This window comes from Myotis myotis, unplaced genomic scaffold (genome assembly GCF_014108235.1).
Source record: "Myotis myotis isolate mMyoMyo1 unplaced genomic scaffold, mMyoMyo1.p scaffold_m19_p_3, whole genome shotgun sequence".
Taxonomy (NCBI): Eukaryota; Metazoa; Chordata; class Mammalia; order Chiroptera; family Vespertilionidae; genus Myotis; species Myotis myotis.
In genome coordinates, this window is record NW_023416335.1 from 208,563,426 (window position 1) to 208,584,699 (window position 21,274).

The 21,274-nt window shown below is 39.5% G+C and overlaps 1 protein-coding gene across 4 annotated transcripts in view; it reads left to right on the top strand.

Annotated features, from left to right (window-relative positions):
• TNRC6B (trinucleotide repeat containing adaptor 6B) overlaps positions 1-21,274 on the top strand; it is a 172,723-nt gene that overhangs the window by 15,070 nt on the left and 136,379 nt on the right. For 3 of the 4 annotated variants that reach the window (XM_036296692.1, XM_036296694.1, XM_036296695.1), the window contains exons 4-5: positions 3,263-3,355; positions 5,439-5,506. In XM_036296692.1, the coding sequence (XP_036152585.1) occupies positions 3,263-3,355; positions 5,439-5,506 (161 nt within the window). The remainder of the gene's footprint in view (positions 1-3,262; positions 3,356-5,438; positions 5,507-21,274) is intronic. The other variant, XM_036296696.1, reaches the window with a different exon arrangement.

Below are 21,274 nucleotides of genomic sequence, written 5' to 3' on the forward strand. Positions count from 1 at the left end.
AATATTTTGTTATACAAGTTATATATACTTATTTGAAAAATTAAAACAAATTTCACTTTGCCTTTTAATGTTTTGTTATGCAAGTTATATATATATATATACTTATTTGAAAAATTAAAACAAATCAAAAGTGTGCACAGTAAAAAGTAAAAGCCTGTCTCTTATTCCTGTTGCACAGAGGCATCACTGATTACTTTTTAAACATTTTTTATTATAAAATCTTAAGTAGTAGCTTGTTTTATTAAATTTATTTATTTATTGCCAAAATAAATTATTTTGAAAGTCGTTTGAAAGACACTGAGACTCCACGGGTATAGATTCCAAATTCATATTCTGTCCAACCCTCATCACTGTCTCTGTCATGCCATTGGTTTGGTTTTTCAAGCTAAAGCTTAAGTGACTGTTATCACTGTCAAACCCTGTCTATAGATAGTTATCTGCGTATTTATGTATAACTGTATGATCTGCCTGTGCCCTGAATCTGCTTGGCTCTTTCTCTGTTTGGCCATATGGGACCCTCAGTAGCACCCTCACTTCACCTCCCTCCTCCTCCTTTCAGTGTTGTCTCTAGTCCCTCCTGGAAGTTCCAAGGGTGTCTCACACTGTGTCCAGGCCAGTGCCCAGCACGATAGCATTATCAGCTGCCCTGGGCCCTCCTAAGGGGATTCCTTTTTTTGCCTCCCCTGCTGCTGGTAGTCTCTGTGGAAAGGCTTATTCCTTCACCGGAGTAAAAGTGGAGAGGTGTCGAAATGTCACTGGGAATGGTCAAAACATCATGTTGTGTGGAAGATGCCAGGCACAAAAGGTCATTTTGTGTGGTTCCATTTATATGAAATATGCAGAATAGATAAATACATTGAGATAAAACACAGCCTGATGTTAGTTGGGTTGTTTTGGGGAGATGAGAAAATGAGAAATAAGTACTTACTAGGTACAGGGTTTCTAGTTGGGGTGATGGAAATGTTTTGGAACTTGATAGAGATGGTAGTTGTACAACATTGTGAATATACCAAATGCCACTGAATTGTTCAACTTATAATGGTTAATTTTATGTTATGTGAATTTCACATCAGTAAATTATTGTTTTTTTGTTAATCCTCACTCAAGGATAATTTTCCATTGAATTTTAGAGAGAGTAGAAGGGAGTGGGAGAGACAGGGAGAAACACCAATGTGAGAAAGACACATCGATTGGTTGCCTTCTGCATGCGAACGAGCCTGCAACCGAGGTAGATGCCCTTGACCAGAATCAAACCCGGGATCCTTCAGTCCCAGGCTGACACTCTATCCACTGAGCTAAACTGGTTGGGGCACATCAGTAAATTATTATTTTCGTAAAGACAGGAAAAAAATACAGTCAAACCTTGATTCTTGAATGTCTCCCATCTCAAACAATTCACTTCTCAACCTGACAACCCTTTCATGCTGATACCTGTATGATCAGTCACATGTCTCAGATGACAAACAAAGGAGAGAATGTGCAAGTATGAGTCAATTTATCAGTGTTAAAATCACAGTATATTGTGCTGTGAATATTTTCATGGTTTTTTGCTTTAGTTGCTGCTTATAATTATTAAATTTCCATTTTTTACTGTACATTTCCTTCCCTTTTTGTTAAATTTTCATTTATATTTCATGTCCTTTTTGTTTTTTTTGTTTTAAGTGTTCATTTATAGATTAAATATACATTAAACATGTACTATATAAAAGAAAGGTTAAAACAGGGAATCACTTGGAGGTCTGGAATGGATTAATTCAGTTTAATGGGGAAAAGTGATTCGGTTTCAAACAACCTTCCGGAGTGAATTAAGTTCAAGAAACGAGATTCCACCATATCTGTGAATTCCCATCAGACCAGTCCTGGCTGCCCATTGGCCTCATGCAGGGTTTCACTGAGTTTGGAGAGGCCACCCCCTTCTCTGCCCTGTTGTACTTTGTGGGCTGGGCTTCGCAGAAGTACTGTTTGAGCCCCAAGTTAGGGTCTCTCATGAAAACAGCTCTTTCAGCTTCTTTCTGAATCTCCCTTCTCTACAGTCCATAGGTTAGGGAGAGGAATAGATATCATCCTGTCCTCTTGTTTGTTTTATTCCCATCTCACCAGAAGGAAGATAATTAATTAATTAATTTTTTTAAAAGCAGAAGCCAATAGACTTTCATCAGATTCATCTAGATCCTGAATCTCATTCAGGGTTAGTCAGAATCTGGGATACACACATACTCTAAGGAATGTCCCCCAGACACACAGAGCCACGGACACTCAGGACACTCAAGATACACAGACCTCAGGATTTCTGAAGTTCCTAATTTATTAACTTATAATGAACTATAATGTTAAGAAAGACTGGACTCGTGGATCTTCTGGTTAATACATTCTCTCCCTGAAAAGCTAAGTTGTAATTGGAACTTGGTGAGCATGTAATTAGACCAACATAGAATGTTTTATTGTGTCATAAACTTAGTTTCCACCTTCTTTCTGAGAAAAAAGGAAAAGACTGGCTTTCTTGATTTTTAAATTATTGTAATAGTTTATCAGTTTAGAATCAATTAGACTAAATAATATTCATTCCACCTCATTGAGGGAGTAACCATAAAAGAAAGACAAAGGATCTGGGAAACAGCTGCTCCAATATAGGAAAGAGAGCAGGGAATTCCAGAGGTGAAGGGGAATAGACATCCCTGGCAAGGTGTCAGCTAATTAGCAAACAATCTAGATGGGAATAAGGGAAAACCCCTGAGGATGGTCTCCAGGCCTGGAATGAAATTGATAGATTATTTGAAGTGTTTGAACTGAGATAAAGGTGACTTACAGCTCTGTTGGAAAGTTTGAGGATGAATTGGTGAAAAATACATAATAAATACTAAGTCAGAAATATGGAGAGAAAGTAAAAAAAGAGGAAATAGTAATTGTTAGTTCCAGGGAAAACAAAAAAAATGCACAAAAAAAGAACTTTGATTATACTGTGTCTATCAAGTGAGGCTCTGAAAGGAATCTGAGGAAAAAGAACTATAGACTAGATCAGGGGTGGGCAAATTTTTGACTCGAGGGCCACAATGGGTTCTTAAACTGGAGGGGGGGGGGGTGGCGGAACAAAAGCATGGATGGAGTGTTTGAATGAACTAATATAAATTCAAAGTAAACATCATTACATAAAAGGGTACGGTCTTTTTTTTTTTTTAGTTTTATTCATTTCAAATGGGATCCAGCCCGCGGGCCGTAGTTTGCCCACGGCTGGACTGGATGTTACTATGAGGACTCCTTGCAGGTTCACACGGAGGGAGGGAGTGGAAGAGGCGCTTGTGGTCTGAGACGGATTTCAGAGTTCATAGACCTGGGTGTGCAGCAGTACAGACTGATGGTGAGGCTCAGCCTTGGGTCCTGCCCATTCCCAACTGAAGCAGGAAAGAGATGGTCACCTAAGACAGAGAGGATCAGATTTCTTTAGAGAGTTAAGTGTGCTTCCTGTTGTTTCATTGCTTTCTCACACTGTATTGTAAGTGACTGGCTTTGTTTGTCTTTACCACTAATCTGTAAGGTTTTTTTTTAATGGCAAAAACTGTCTTCTTCACTATTATCTCAGCACAGCACCTAGCATGTAATATGTTGGTGAATTAATAATAGTGGAAGAAAGGTGAGGATATGGTGTAAGTTTTATGAATAAATATACTGAAACTTCTGAAGATGTGGTCAATGGGGAGGAATGGTGGAGGTAATCAAATTAAGTCCAGAAATGTTCAAGAAATTTGTAGAAAGAATAAGTTAGGATGCAGAGAGACTGGGCATGGACTTGAGGAAAGCAGGAAGTGGCAATAAGGAGCAGTGATCTTTTTGAACTGTTTATTGCCTTATGAGATGATGGAGATGAAGAAAAGGTATGAATCCTGGTGAAGGAGATAGTGCCTTCTGGGAAAAATTTAAATTGGCACTTTAAGGAATGAGTGGGAATTTAAAGTATACATGTTGTGGAAGACCAGGGCTTCCAAGCAAGATGGAACATTATATGTAAAGGCAGAGAGGGTGAGGAGTTTGTGTGTGCTTCATGGGTGAATGAAGCAGGGCAGATAAAAAAAGATCACTTAGGCAAATGAATTGAACTATCCCTCAGGATAGGTGATAGAGTGCCATTGAATAATTTCAAGGAGAGTGATGTAATCAGATTTGCAATTTACCAAGTCCACTTCATGAAAGTGGTTTAGAAGATGGATTGAAATGAGATGGGACTCAGAAGCACAAAGACCAGTGAGATTTAGAGAAGCTGGCTTTAACTATGGCAGTGAAAAGGGATTAGAAGGGGTGATGGAGATGAGAGCTATTTAGGAGATAGAAGCCATGGTACTTGGTGATTAATAGGATGTGTGGGGTTAAGGAAGCTTGGAGAATCTTGTATGATTATACGTTTCCTGTTGGGGATCTTAGTGAATGCTGGCACTAGTCACAGAGAAAAGGGATATAAAAAGGAGAGGAAATTTGAGGCAAGATGGTGTTTTGTTATGGCCCTGTTAAACCATCCAAGTGGAGAAGACTTGTATGCAAAAGAAGGCTGGAGTTAAAAATTTGGAAGCCAGTATAGGGAGGTTATTGAAGCTGTAGGCTTTTAAAATTATTTCTTCTCATCATTATTATGCTAATTAGAAATTAAGTATAGATAAGCCTTTTGTTTGTTTGTTTAAACTAATAAGCAGAGGCTAAGGTTCACAATTTAGAGCTCTTTAATTGGAGAGGATTGTTAAAGATGAGGGAGCAAGAAAATTTTATAATACAGTATAATTTGAAAAGTCATTTTTGTCTTTGAGGAAATGATTTAGGTTTCAAGTAATTTAATACATTTAAACAATTTGTCACTTATTTTCTAACTAAAGTCTGACATTCATACAATTCAGTGCATAAAATGCATAGTTCAGTGATTTTTTTTCATGAATGTGTGCATTCTTATAACCAGAACTCAGATCAAGATCATCTCTAGCTTTTCATAAGGTTCTCTTGCAACATTTTAACTCTTTTTCCAGAAGTTTTAGATCACTAAGTAAACTTAGGATAGGAGCAGCCTCCCTCTCCTTGACAAAGCCCCGTAAGGTGCCCAATAAGAAGTTCTTAGAGAAGAATAAAAGTCGAAAGCTGGCTTTCCAACTGGGGTCCAGCATAAGAAGGGTGGTGAGAAGAAGGGCCATTCTATCATCAGCACAGTAGTGACAATGAGGGAGAATACACCATCAACACTCAAGCTCATCCATAGAGTGGGTTTCAAGAAGCGTGCCCCTGGGGCACTCAGAGAGATGCAGGCATTTGCCCTGAAGGAGATGGGGACTTCAGATGTGTGCACTGACATCAGGCTCAACAAAGCTGTCTGGTCCGATGTGGTCTGCAAGGGCAGCTCTGGCACTTCAGAGTGAGTTACACCATAGTGACTGGCTGCTGCTGACCTGTGGTGCTTGCCTTTGCAGGTGGAACAGGAGGATTTTGTAATGGAAGGGCATGGCAAGACTCCACCTCCTGGTGAAGAAAGCAAACAGTGAGTCACACTTTATTTAAAAAGGGTCTTATTACAGATCTTCAAAAGCACTTTGGTTAAACATGCTGAGAGCATGTTTGCAGGCATGTATATGTTGGGCACATTGTGGAACTCACCAGTTGCTTTGGCTGCTGTTAATGCATTGCTTCTATTTATAGACACACTAACTGGAGGGACAAGAAAGTTGGCTTTGTAGTTTTTCATACTTGAGTAATCGGAATTTATGTTACACTTTAGCAAAGGCTTTAAGAGGATGTTCCAAATGGAACTAATTCAGTCGGGTTGATTTCCAAAGAAAGCACAAAATTGTATATCCTTTTCTTAGCAGTGCCTTTATGAAGTGATGAAATTAATAGGCTGTTTTCTTGCATTCCAAGTGTGAATTTATTTGAATAGTACTTCCTGAAATTCTTTTCCATTGAGTTATTTATACTTCTGATCTTTGTTTAAATCACAAATTGTTTCCCTAGGAATAGGATTTATAAATAATGTAGCTTAGCCAAATAATTCTGAATAATTCAGGATCTCTTCCTTCCTGATTTAAAAGTGATTAAGTTTTAAATCTGAAATTGGGAGTCCTCTGGGTAGCTTTTGGTGGTAATGAGTGGGTTTTTTTGCCCTCTGTCACAGACCTTGAAAATTTGTGTTTCAGAGCATACTGGTGTTTCATATGTCCTGTTAAAGAAAAAGATAGTTAAGCCCTGCCGATTTGGCTCAGTGAATAGAGCATCGACCTGTGGACTGAGGGTCTCAGGTTTGATTCTGGTCAGGGGCACATGCCTGGGTTGCAGGCTTGATCCCCAGTTAGGGGCATGCAGGAGGCAGCCGATCAGTGATGCTCTCTCATCATTGATGTTTCTCTCTCTCTCTCCCTCTCCCTTCCTCTCTGAAATAAATAAAAATATATTTTTTAAAAAGATAGTTAATAGGACTGATATCACTACTATTATTTATTCAGACAGTAGTCTCCTAACTTGAATGGTTCAGTGATTCATGGAATTTACTGAAAATCTGTAGAGAAATTGCATTCCTTCGACTTTTTTAGTTTCTAGAAAATAGTTTTTAGTTTTGGTCTGTCTTAGGAAAATTATGTCTTGCAGCCCTTAGGAATGAATTATGCAGAATAGCTATGCTGCCACATGGCCAGGTTCATTAAAGGAGAATGTTCATCTCATATTTGTTGTGAATGGAAACCAGGATATTTTCACAGCTGGCTTAATTTGCTAAGCACGCAGTTTTAAAAATAGCTTACGGTATAAATCCTAACTTAGCTGTATTCTGTCAAATGCACTTATATTCTGCATGGGCTGTTGGAATCTATCTTTAACAAATTAGAATACCAAACATCTAGTCCCAGTGAAATTACAGGAACACTTCAGGTATTTCTTTCTGCCCCTCTGCCCCCTTCCCAAACCCTACACTCTACTCTTGTCAGAGGTCTTTATAAAAAGCATAGCTCTCGTTTGACCGGGGTTTTCTGTGCACAGAATACTTTGCTCATTACAGTGTCTCCATTGAATTCAGAGATCAAGGTAGCTAACTTGCTCATGGTAATGTAGCTTGAAATTGAAGTTAGGATTTGAACCCGGATCTTTCTGACTTTAAAGTGTTTTATAGTATCTCTTAAACACAAATCCTTTGTCCACCTTGGGAGCTATGTTCCTGAAAAATACTATAGTTAGCAAAATGCAGTTGTCAAGATCAAAGTCTCATGGATAAGAGGGAGTTGGGGGAAACAATGAAAATGGCATTAAGCCTATTTTTAAAACACAGATGAAAGTTCTATTCTCTGGAGGGTATCCATTTCTCAAACAAACCAGTCTTTATCTTTAAAAACCTACTGCAGTAACCCCTCTCCTGAATCGGCTTCTTTAGGTATTCAGGAAACATAGCTGGGGCAGATTCTCCCACAAGTTTTATGTTATACAAACTGCACTTCTTTTGGAGAGCGTTTCAAACAGCCACAGTGGACCCGAAACGTCATGTGTTGTAGTCTTACCATTCTCCCTTGTTTTGTATTAACAAGTCTTATACTGCCTTTTCACAGACGAATCCTGTTTTGTTTTTCTGGGCTTGGTCTGCAGTCATACATCGAAATGAGAAAGCAGAACTAAATCTTCTCACGAGGTGTTTTTCCCATAGACCTACTCACCTCTTCTGTGGAAGTAGGGAACAGAGGTGCTGTGTTCTTGTTTTAGGCAACAGAAATAATTTTTTTTTTTTGGTATCTCAGAACTGTAGTCAGCAAAGGATGATTGAATCATAGGATCTACGTTGTAGATCCTATGATTGAATCATAGGATCTACGTTGTAGATCCTGAAAGTGACACATTACTGAATAACTTAATGCAAATTCCCATTCATTCTTTTATTATTTTGTATTCCTCACCCAAGGATATTTTTCCATTGATTTTCAGAGAAAGTGGAAGAGAGAGGGAAAGACAGATAGAAACATCGATGTGAGAGAAACACATTGATTGGTTGCCTCTTGCTTACGTCCTGACCAAGGGTTGGGCTGGGGAGGAGCCTGCAACAGAGGTATGTGCCCTTGACCAGAATTGAACTGGGACTCTTCAGCCAAGGGCTAAAGATCTGTTCACTGAGCCAAACTGGCTAGGGCCATTCTTTTATTTTTTTAATTATAAAAGTAATACATGATTGTCATAAAACATTTAAACAGTAAACGTGGATTTAGAAATAAAAGTGAGATTCTTTTTTTATGCTGTTTCCCCTACTAATCTTCCTATTTTCTGTATATTTTAAAACAACTAGATTTTTTCTGACATAATTCTTCTGAAATGTGCTTTTTAAATTTGACACCTTTTGCAATCTATTTCAAACAAAAATCTTATTTAATAATGTGTTTTATAGACAGTATCCATATTTTAAGAATTGTTGATAAAATTAATTGTATCAGTTCCTATATTTCTACTCCCATGGAATGCCTCCCCTGCCCCTTTTTAAGGGGGAATCTGTTCAGAGCTTTCATAGGAGTCCTCTCGGGAGATCAAAGTGCTGAAGACAGTTTTATATTGATTCAGAGAAGAGAATGTAATTTGTGGAGTAAATACTGATCTTTATTCCCAGTTTGGTGTAATATGGCTTTGTGCTTGAGGTGTTATTTTTTTAAATATCTTAACTCACATATCTTGATTAAATTCTCTTCTTATTACATACATTCTTCCCAACTTAAAAGGTCTAGTTATAAAAAGCCCTTTTGATTTTTCTGAATTATTAATTATACAGATCTTTTGTAAATTCTAACAGTTTGTCCTTACCTTATCTTTATTTCTGTTCCTATTCTAACTCCTTAACTTACAGCTCTATTTTCCTTGAATTCATCTTATATTGGAGTTTATTCTCCCCAAATCTCTATAGTAAGAATTCCTTTTATTAGGATACTAGAGGCCCGCTGCATGAAATTCATGCACAGGTAGGGTCCCTAGGCTTTGCTGGCAATCAAGGCCGATTGGGGCCTTCCAGTTGCCTGCCGGGGCCTTCCTTTGTTCTGTGCCACCCCCTGGTGGTCAGCACACATCATAGCGAGCGAACTCCCGGTCAATCAAACTCCCGAGGCGACAATTTGCATATTAGCCTTTTATTATATAGGATTCTTTGTGTTATATTTGACTACCTAGTTTAACCATTCTTGTGGGTGCTTGTTTAAAAATTGTGTCTGGGTGGCTTAATTTGTTGGAGCGTTGTCCTGTACACCAAAAAGTTTGATTCCCAGTCAGGGCACTTACTGGTTTGCAGGTTTGATCCCAGGTCAGGGAGGCAACTGATCAATGTTTCTCACATTGATATTTCTCTCTCTCTCTCTCCCTCCCTTCCTCTACCCTCTCCCTGCCACTCTCTAGAATCAGTGAGAAAAATTTTCTCCATTGAGGATTAACATACGTACATACATACATACATAAATAAATAAATAAATAAAACATATCCTTGCCCAGCTGGAGTGGCTCAGTGGTTGAGCATTGACCCATGAATCAGGAAGTCATGGTTTGATTCCCAGTCAGGGCACATGCCGAGGTTCAGGCTCCATCACCAGTGGGCAGCCAATCAATGATTTTCTCTTATCATTGACTAGAGGCCTGGTTCACGAATTCGTGCACAGGTGGGGTCCAGCTGGGGAGAGGGGATGCAGGAGGTTGGCCGGCCAACCCCACCCCCGATCAGGGTAGGGGAGGCCAGTTGGGGGTGGGCCCAGCTGGGAGGAGGGGCCACAGGCATTTGGTGGGCCGGCCCCGCCCCACCCCAGTCGGGGTGGCAAGGGCCGATCGGGGGTGGGTCAGGCCAAGGGGAGGGGCTGAAGGGAGGTTGGCCGGCCAGCCCTGCCCCCTGGTCGACCTCCTGGTTGAACTCCCAGTCAAGGGGACAATTTGCATATTAGCCTTTTATTAGATAGACTAGAGGCCTGGTGCACAAAAATTTGTGCACTCGGGGGGTCCCTCAGCCTGGCCTGTGCCCTCTTGCAGTCTGGGACCCCTTGGGGGATGTCCTCCTGCTGGCTTAGGCCCACTCCCCGGGGGATCAGGCCTAAGCTGGCAGTCAGACATCCCTCTGGCAGCCCGGGAACCCTCGGAGGATGTCTACTTGCCAGCAGAGAGCAGGCCTAAGCTGCAGTCGGACATCCTTAGCGCTGCTGAGGAGGCAGGAGAGGCTCCCGCCACTACCACTGTGCTGGCAGCCATCAGCCTGGCTTGTGGCTGAGCAGAGCTCCCCCTGTGGGAGCGCATTGACCACCAGGGGCAGCTCCTGCATTGAGCGTCTGCCCCCTGGTGGTCAACGTGTGTCATAGTGACCAGTCATTCCCAGTCTTTCTGCTGTTAGGGTCAATTTGCATATTACCCTTTTATTATCTACACTAATAAAAGAGAAACATGGTAATTGGCGTACGACCGCTACCCTTTTCATTGGCTAATCAGCAAGATATGCAAATTAACTGCCAGCCAAGATGGCGGCCGGCAGCCAGGCAGCTTGAAACTAACATGAGGCTTGCTTGCCTCAGTGGCGGAGAATCGTTGGAGGAAACCAACGTTCCCCGCCTGCGGCTGCAGGCCTGTGAGCGGGCAGTTTAAGAAACATTGTAACAAATACCGCCGGACTTCAGCCAGCAGATTCGCAACATTGTAAGCAAGGCCAGAAACCTACTTTCAGCCGCGGAGGCCTAAGAGCTGGAGCCAAGCCTCAAGGTAAAGCTGGCCCAGAATAAAAAGAAAAAAAAGAAAAAAAGGAGTGGTTGGGAACTTCAGTCACTCCAAGCCTGAAAACAGCCCTCAGCCCCTCACCCAGACTGGCCAGGCACCCCAGTAGGGACCCCCACCCTGATCCAGGACACCCTTCAGGGCAAACCAGCCGGCCCCACCAATGCACCAGGCCTCTACCCTATATAGTAAAAGGGTAATATGCCTCCCGGCACCGGGATCAGCGTGACAGGGGGCAGCGCCCAAACCTCCTGATCGCCCTGCGGCTCTGTGTGTGACAGGGGGCAGGGCCCCAACCCCCTGAGCAGCCCTGCTCTGTGCCTGATAGGGGGGAGCTCCCCAACCCACCCCCCACGGGCCCTGCTCTGTGTGTGATGGGGTAGAGCCATAACCTCCCCATCAGCCCTGCCCTGAGTGTGAGAGTGGCGGCGCCCCAACCCCCTGATGGGCCCTGCTCTGTGTGTGACAGGGCAGCGCCCCAACCCCCTGATTGGCCCTGCTCTGTGCGTGACAGGGTGTGGCGCCGCAACCTCCCCATCGACCCTGCCTTGAGTGTGACAGGGGACGGTGCCCCAACCCCCCAATGGGCCCTACCCTGAGCGTGACTGAGGGTGGTATCACAACCTCCCAATCTGCCCTGCTCTGTGCATGACAGGGGGCGGCGCCCCAACTCCCCAGTCGGCCCTGCTCTGAGCCCGACCAGGGGCTGCACCTAGGGATTGGGCCTGCCCTCTGCCACCCGGGAGCAGGCCTAAGCCAGCAGGTCGTTATCTCCCGAGGGGTCCCAGACTGTGAGAGGGCACAGGCCGGGCTGAGGGACCCCCCCCCCCCCAATGCACAAATTTTTGTGCACCGGGCCTCTAGTTTATTATATAGATGTTTCTTTCTCTCCCTCTCTCATCTTCTCTGAAATCAATAAAAATATACTTTTTAGAAAACATATCCTCAGGTGAGGATTTAAAAAAAATCTAATATTTCCAAATCACTTATAGATAATTATCATCAAAACACAAGCCATAGGAAAGGTTGTTTTTAAAAAAAATCATTATATTTTCTGCATTCTACCATCAGTTTTCACCACTGTTTTTCCTTTGAACCATTAAAATTTGTACATGTTAAAATAAACTTATAAGAAGTACCTAAGTGAATGATTGAGTAAATTCATTGTTATTACACAGCAATAAGCTGAACCTCAGAAGAATAGTTGGATTTCTATATAATACCAGATTATTTTTGGGAGAAATGAAGTGAGTTTTATTTTCACGTTAATGGGTGTTTTGAAAATGTCGCAAATAGGTTCAATAGATGATAGTTATGCTCATGGAATTTTTGCTGCTGGGAATTTTAGAATAACCATAAACATTTGTACTAGGTCTTTGGGAAACTTTCAGTTGCTAATAAATTTTCTAATTTGCATTTGAAGTTACTTTAAAAAATTAATTCTTTGAAAATGTATTTTTCCCCAGGAGTCTCAGAATCATAATAAATGAGTCTAAATCTATTTTATGAGGTTTTCCTTGGATGTCTGAGATTAATTACAGTAAGAATAACTTCAGGAGATATGTGTCATAATTGAAAATGCTACAAACTGTGTGGGTTGCTACTACTTACAGGGTAAGGCAGTGGTCGGCAAACTGCGGCTCGAGAGCCACATGCGGCTCTTTGGTCCCTTGAGTGTGGCTCTTCCACAAAATACCGACTTCTGTGCATGGGCCACGAAGTTTCGATTGCACTGTACGTGCACGCCCACAGGTGGTATTTTGTGGAAGAGCCACACTCAAGGGGCCAAAGAGCCGCATGTGGCTCGCGAGCCGCAGTTTGCCAACCACTGGGTTAAGGTGATGACTTTAAACAACAATGACTAGGTTAGATCATGAACTCTCAGAAAACTGCAGTTAATTTAATAAAAGTCTTATTTATTTAGCTTATATTTTGCTTATGGACAAATAATATGCCTTTATGAAAAAAACATTACTTGAAAGGCAAGATGTATTTTTCCAGTTCCTTGAAATTGGTGTTTTAAGTCTTCTTTTTTGTTATTGTTATGTATTTGTAAAACGTTTTACGAAATGTATTTGTAACACGTTTTGAAATACATAGCATGTTGTAAATGTAAGTAAATAAATACACGTTCAGCTGCAGTAATCTCCAGTGGTGTAATGTAGAGAAGCTAGTGTTCATTTTCCCCAAAATTTATGACCACTGGAGGCTAAGGACACTTCTGCCCTGAGCATTCTGCCTGAGTTTGGGTTTCCCTTCCCAGGGCAATCTCTGTGAGCTAAAGCTTGGGCTGAAGTAGATTGGGAGAAGAGGTACAATATGATGGTGGGCAGTGAAAAGTCAGGTTAAGGCTTTATGCTAGATCTTCAGCTCTTCAAGGACAGAGACTTTTGTGGCTTGGTCACTACAGAAAGCATCAATAAATATACTGTATATTGGATGAATAAAGATGTCAGTAACTTCCCACTGACTATTAAGAATCCCTGTTCTACATACTCACTTTGAAAATCTGAGGTGGGTTTATTAAAAATCCAAACCCCAGAATATTTTATTTGTTATTGCAGAAGAAAAGTGAATTGAGCCCTAGCCGGTTTGGCTCAGTGGATAAAGCGTCCATCCGAGGACTGAAGGGTCAATTCTGGTCAAGGGCATGTACCTCGATTGCAGGCTCAATCCCCACGCAGGAGGCAACCAGTCGATGTGTCTCTCTCACATCAATGTTTCTCTCTCTTTCCCCCACTCCACTCTCTGAAAAAAAAAAAAAAAATCGCCCTAACCGGTTTGGCTCAGTGGATAGAGCGTCGGCCTGTGGACTGAATGGTCCCAAGTTCGATTCCGGCCAAAGGCATGTGCCTTGGTTGCAGACACATCCCCGGTGGGGGGTGTGCAGGAGACAGCTGATCGTTGTTTCTTTCTCATCGATGTTTCTAACTCTAACTCTCTCTCCCTTCCTCTCTGTTAAAAAATCAATAAAATATATTTTTAAAAAAATCAATGGAAAAATATTCTCAGGTGAGGATTAATAACAACAACAAAAGTGAATTGATAACATGTCACGTTTGACCTTACATTCAGTGCTTTCTAGAATATATTCCAACGGACCCGATTTATCACTGTTCTTCTTTTTAAGAGTTCCTACCTGTAAGCTAGTTGTTAATTATTGTTTATTTTGCAGAAAATACCTTTTTATCCAAGTCTGAACTCTTTCTTTGCTTCTGAGGGCCTCCATAAGATGCCTTTCACCTACCTTTGTGTATTTTCTCTGTTGTTTAAAGGATCTTCCTGCTCCTGCCCAGTGGCTCTCCTTAAGGTCGTCCATGCACATCTGGCTTTTTTCCCCCTGCATGCCTTCGTCAGACCAGGAGACCAGGAGCAAATCTGGGTTTTACATGAATGTTTTTAGGAAAAATAAAATTAATTTCAAATACAAATTAGGTACAAAAATGAATATTTATTTACAACTAGAGGTCTGATGCACGAAATTCGAGCAAGAGTAGGCCTTCCTTCCCCCAGCTGCTGGCACCAGCTTCCCTCTGACACCCAGGACCCGGGCTTCCCTCGCAGCCCTGGCTTTGTCCAGAAGGTCATCCAGCCTAATTAGCATATTACTCTTTTATTATTATAGATGAGGAAAGAAATCACAAAAATGATAACTTTAAAAAAGTTGACAAATACAAAATTCAGAAAAATATCATTATATTTGAATTAATTCACTGTCTAAACACATTGCTGTGAAACTTCTTTCCCTACATTGTTTTGACTGTAGGGAAAATATATTGCCCCTTCATATTATAAAAATGCTGTGATATTTTCTAAAAATAGAATAGAGAGATAATTCAGTATTATCTATAACGTGATTAACCAGAAAACGGTTTTTATTATTGACAAACTAGAAAAGTTCTTTTCAGCTTCACAACTTCTTATTAGTAACATCATATAAATTTGTAAGATTGTTATCACCTTTGGGAAAACTACTACCAAATATCTTTTATATATGAACTACAAGATTTTTATATAAGAGGTATAATTACAAGCCTTCATTTTTCTTGTACATTGACTGTACTCTTTGAATTGATATATTTATGATAATGATATATGATCTGGCCCTGCATATTTCTGTCATGGTACAGAGTGATTTGTTCCAGTAACATCTTTTGTACAAAATGATGGTTAACAATACCTTGACCATACATGGAAGTGGCTGAGAACCACATAAATATATTCTACTAAACCAATTTAGTAAATATATCACCAATTTAACTTTCCCTTTATAGGGATCCCCAAAATGCTTGTAGCTACTCTAACTCTACTGACTTGGGGACTCATCTTGGGAGTATAGTTAAGTGGGTAGAGGCTGCGGTTTTAATATCTGAATTAAGATTATGATGAAAATATCTTGCTTTCATACATTTTATAAAAATAATTGATAATTTGGAACAAAGTTGGAGAACTCACACTTTCTAATTTCAAAATATATTACAAGGCTACAGTTATCAATACAGTGAGGTATAGGCATAAAGACAGTACATAGACTGATGGAATAGAATAGAAAGCCCAGAAGTAAACCTTCACATATAAGGTCATGTGATCTTCAACAAGGGTGCTACAGAGAGTCTTTTGAACAAATGGTGGTGTTGGGAACACTGGATACTCACTTGCAAAAGAATGAAGTTGGACCCTTATCTTACACCATATGAAAAATTAACTCAAAGTGGGTTAAAGACCCAAAACTATAAAACGCCTAGAAGAAAATATAGGAGAAAAACTTCATAACATTGGACTTGGTTATAGTTTTTTGGATATGACACCAAAAGTATAGGCAAAAAGCAAAACTAGATAATGGGACTATTTTAAATTTTAAAAAGTTTTTGTACATCAAAGGACACAATCCATAGAGTGAAAAGGCAGCCTGCAGAATGGGAGAAAATATTTGCAAATCATACATCTGGTAAGAGATTAATATCCAGAATATATAAAGAATTACAGCTCAATAACAAAAAAATCAAGTAACTTAATTAAAAAATGGACAAAAAACTTGAATAGACATTTCTTCAAAGGTAATATATAAATGGCCAACAAGCATATGAAAATATACTCAGCCTCACTAATCATCTAAAGAAAGGCAAGTCAAAACCACATTGAGATAATTTCACACCCATAAGGATGGTTACTATAAAAAGTAACAAGTGTTGCCGAAACCGGTTTGGCTCAGTGGATAGAGCGTCGGCCTGCGGACTGAAGGGTCCCAGGTTCGATTCCGGTCAAGGGCATGTACCTGGGTTGCGGGCACATCCCCAGTGGGAGATGTGCAGGAGGCAGCTGATCGATGTTTCTCTCTCATCGATGTTTCTAACTTTCTATCTCTCTCCCTTCCTCTCTGTAAAAAAATCAATAAAACATATTTAAAAAAAAAAAAGTAACAAGTGTTGACAAGGATGTGAGGAAATTGGAACCTTTGTGCTCTGTTGGTGAGGTTATAAAATAGTGTAACTGCTATGGAAAACAGCATTGAGGTTCCTTAAAACATTAAGAATAGAACTACCTTCTGGGTTTATATCCAAAAGAATTGAAAGCAGGTTCTGGAAGAAATATTTGCATATCCATATTGATGGCAACACAATTCACAAGAGCCAAGAGATCGAAGTAATCCAGATGTCTATCAGCAGATGAATAGATAAACAAAATGTGGTGTATACATATAATGGAATTTTGTTCAGCCATAAAAGAAATCCTGTCACATGCTACAACATGTATGAACCTTGAAAATATTATGCTAAGTGAAGCAAGCCAGTCACAAAAAGACAAATAATGTATGATTTCACTTATATGAAGTATCTAAAGTAGTCAAATTTATATAAATAAAAAGTGGAGTGTTAGTTACTGGGGGCTGGCAGGAGGGGAATAAAAGCAAGTTTTTTAATGGGCATTGAATTGCAGATTTGCAAGATGAAGAAGTTTGGAGATCTGTTTCACAACAATGTGAATATGCTTAGCATTACTGAACTGTACACTTAAAAATGGCTAAGATGAGTCCTGGCCGATGTGGCTCAGTTAGTTGTCCTGTGCACCAAGGGGTTGCCAGTGGGAGGCCTGCACTTAGAGGAGATAGCAATCAATGTTTCTCTCTCGCCCTCTCCATTCCTCTCTCTAAAAAAGTTAATTAGAGATCTTTAAAAAAATGGTTAAGATGAGAAATTTTGTTATGTTTATTTTACCACAATAAAAATAGGGAGATCATTTGCGCTTTGGGAGAGCCCATGAAAGCGAAGAGTCCGACAGCTTACAGTAAGCTTCATTAGTTGCTTATTAAAGCATCTGTTTTGACCAGGCTGATTTTGTCCTTCCTTTGGAGCCCAGCTTAACTGAGCTGTACTGTCTCCATTTTCTAATTCCTGTCTCTCATAGGGTAGAACCAGACAGTTAACAATTTATCTTACACTGTCTTGTGACTGTCCTGTATATATGTTTTATCTTCCAATTACAGGATTTTAAGTGTTGTCTCTTTTTGTACCCTATAAATATCTAGGTTCATAGTATTCATCTTTTTACTTCTTTGCTTATTCATTTGGTTGTTCATTCAACAAACATTAATTTAATTCCTCCTTAATACTAGATCCAGAAATAAAGACTACATACCCTGCCCCACATAGTTCAGAGGGGGAGGCACCAAGTAAATAGGTAGCAATAGTACTAGTGTATGGATGTGCTACCATAAAGATATGTACTGGGTGACAGGAAGCACAGAGGAGGACACTGGAATCAAACTGGGGTGTCGAGGAAGGCTCATTCCAAATGCAAACTTGATTTTTGAGGCCTGGTTCTAATGAATTTAAGAATTTTTAAAATGTTTCCTAAAAAAGTCTGCTAGCATTCTAATTTCTAAATGTAACAAGAGTGTAAATGCTAACATTCTATTTTCCAACTACAGTCCAGAAATTTTGGGTTCTAGTTACATTGGAGATTCGATGTAGTTTTAGCTACTATTTCCACCTCCTGACTTTGTTGGCGGTAAGAACCCTGGAAAAACAGCTCTTATATTTATATTTTTTTCTTGTCAGCCTTCCTCCTCGCCATTGATAGTACTGAAGATGATAAGACTTAGAAAAGCCTTTGCCTTTCTTATATTCTCTACATGACAAACTCCTACTTACTCTTTACGACTTAGTTCAAAATCTCATCTCTCCTGTGGTATCTTTCTTGACTCTCCCAGCAGTTAATCCTTTGTATTCTTATAGTGTAACTGTCTCATATCTCTATTTATACTTTAATTATGGTACTTACCATGCTATATTTTAATTATGGATTTACATGCCTCTGTCCTTCAAGGCGTTAACATTCAGCTCTGTATCCCCCTGGGCCTGGTACTAGTATAGAATATTATTATATAGTTGATGTTCAAAAAATAGTTTTTGACTGCATGAATGAATGGTGAGTCAAGTTCGTAGTCTTTTTTGTATTTTAATTTATTAATTTTAGATAGAGGATGGGAGGGAGGGAGGGAGAAAGAGAGAAACATTGATTTGTTGTTCCCCTTATTTATGCATTCATTGGTTGCTTCTTGTATGTACTGTGACTGGAGATCTATCTGGCAACCTTGGTGTATCAGGACAACACTCTAACCAACTGAACTACCTGGCCAGGGCCTGGAGTCTTATTTTTGCAAGTGTTGATTGACCTTACTATATTTCATGGTCACAGATTGTATTCCTAACAACAACCAATTATCTGATGATAGAATCACTGCTAGCTTCAAAATATGTTATGTACTTCTCTCTATCTCTACCACCTCCACCTGGTTCAGGCTACCCTCCCTCACCCAGATGGTGGCAGTCACCTTTCAACTTGTCTCTCTGCTTCTCCTCTTGGTCCTCTATAATGTATTCTCCACATAGAAGCCATGATGAGCTTTTGAAAACATACAACTGATGTTTCTAAAGTGGTTGTTAGACCTCCATGGGTCTTTGGAATTCTTACTTTGGGAGGTTTTAGAAACTTTGTCCCACTTTATAGGAAATATATTAAAAGGTACCCACATCCCATATTAAATATGTGGTTTCATTTATTTATTTTTGCTATCACACATTAAAATAATTGTACTATTTTGCTTCTGAAATTATTTGGCTACAAATAACTTACTTAAATTATAATTACCTAACATTTCTTAACAGTTAACAAATCTCACTGCAAAGTGAGAATTGTTTTCAAATGTAATGAAGTTTTATAAATGCTAAATTTAATAGTGAATAAAATTGCTGGGTTATATTTTGAGGACATTTAAGCATTTGTTAATTTTTATAGTTATAATTTTCTTTTTGTATTTTGGACTTGCAAATGTATCCTTTCAGGTCCTAAACATTTTCCTAGTCCCTTGAAAAGCTTGTTGATCCTAGTGTTAGGTAGAGGGTGAATAACATAAAATGGCACTGTTCACTCTCCTGCTTTAAAATTCTTCCATGTCTTTCCACTGTCTTTAAAATAAAATCCTTACTGTGGCCTGCAAGATCCAGTATGATTTAGCTCCTCCTACCTTCTAGGGTTCATCTCATCCCTCTCTTCTCTGTTCACATGTCCTAGCCTCCTGATTATCCATCCTTCTTATTCTTTGAACACTCAAGCAGTTGCTTTTCTTTTTTTTTTTTTTTAATATATTTTTTTATTGGTTTTAGAGAAGAAGGGAGAGGGAGAGAGCAATAGAAACATCAATGATGAGAGAGAATCATTGATCAGCTGCCTCCTGCGTATCCCCCACTGGGGATTGAGCCCACAACCCAGGCATGTGCCCTTGACCAGAATCGAACCTGGGACCCTTCAGTCCACAGGCTGATGCTCAATCCACTGAGCCAAATCAGCCAGGGCCAAGCATTTGCTTTTCAACTTGGCTTAAGTGCCCCTCCTGAGAACCCTTCCCTAACCACCTTATCTAAAGGGAGCCTCCCTCAGTTATTCCATATCCCATCAAACTCTTTATTTTCTTCCCAGTGATTTCTTTTTCCCATGAGGATGTTGGCTACATGTGGGCAAGAACCTTTCCTATCTGGTTTATTACTGTGTCCCCAGCACCTACCAGAGTCAGACACATAGAAAGCACTTAGTACATACCTGTTGAACAGATGAAGAGTTACGTTAATAGATTTTGTAATTTAACCATCCTTGAATTTTTGGTAAAAACACTATGTGGTCATAATATGATCTTAAAACTGATAAATTCAATATGCAAATATTTTACTTAAGGTTTTTGTATCTGTCTTCACAAGTGAAGATTGGTCTATAGTTTTATTCTTTTGTACTTAGTCCAGATGTGTATCAGAAATATGTTAGCCTCATAGGAGAAATTAGGAAACTTTCCCTTTTATATCTATAAATTTGAGAACAGGAGGGATAGATAACATGGAAAATTATTTGTTTGATAGAAGTTTGGTAGACTTCATCCAGAAAACCATTTGTGCCTCATGTAGTTTTAATATTTTACAAATTTCTGATATAGGTTTTTGTTATTTTCACAGCTTTTTGTTTTTTAATCCTCATTCAAGGACATGCTTAGAGAGATGAAGGAGAGAGAGACAGAGGGAGAGGGAAAGGGGGAGAGACCAGAGATATGTATGAGAGAAATATCAATCAGTTGCCTTTCATATGCTTCCTGACTGGAGATTGAACCCGCAATCCAGCTATGTGCTGTGACTGGAAAACGAACAGGCAACCTGTCGGGGCACAATACAAAGCTTAACCAACTGAGCTACTCCGGCTGTGCTCATAACTTTTCTTGAGTTGATATGGCACTTTCTATTTTCCGTGACTGTCATCTATTTTATTTAATCTTCGAGTTTATTGACACAAAGTTATGTGTAATTCTCTCACAATTAAAAAAGAATCCTCTTCAAATCTGTAGTTATAAAGCTCCTTTTCTCAGTCCTACTTTTCATTTATGATTTCTCTTTTTTTAAATTGATCATATTTTCCAAAGGATTATTTACTTTTACTTATTTATTTTTAAACAAAAAAGTTTCTGGGATTTTTTTAGCCAGTCTACTCTTTTTTTAAAAAATGATTGTTTATGCTTTTATCATAAATTTCTGTTTTGGGTTTGTTACTTGTTTACTGGGCATTTGAGTTAAACGTTCAGTTTATATTTTTCAATCTGTTTCCTAATAAAAATATTTTAATAGTAGTATATCGTGATCAAAGATACCAAGTTTGAAAAAGGATACTTATGTGAGTGTATAACTTCTGGTCTTTTTGTTTAAAAAAAGTAAATTCATTTTTTTTAAATATATTTTATTGATTTCTTACAGAGAGGAAGGGAGAGAGAGAGAGAGCCAGAAACATCGATGAGAGAGCAACATCAATCAGCTGCCTCCTGCACATCTCCCACTGGGGATGTGCCCGAAACCCAGGCACATGCCCCTGACCGGAATCGAACCCGTGACCCTTCAGTCCGCAGGCCCACGCTCTATCCACTGAGCCAAACCAGTTTCGGCAAATTCATTTTTTATTATTTAGTATCCTCACTTTGTAATAATATAATTTAAAAACAGAATCTAATCAATATGAAAAAAATTACAAT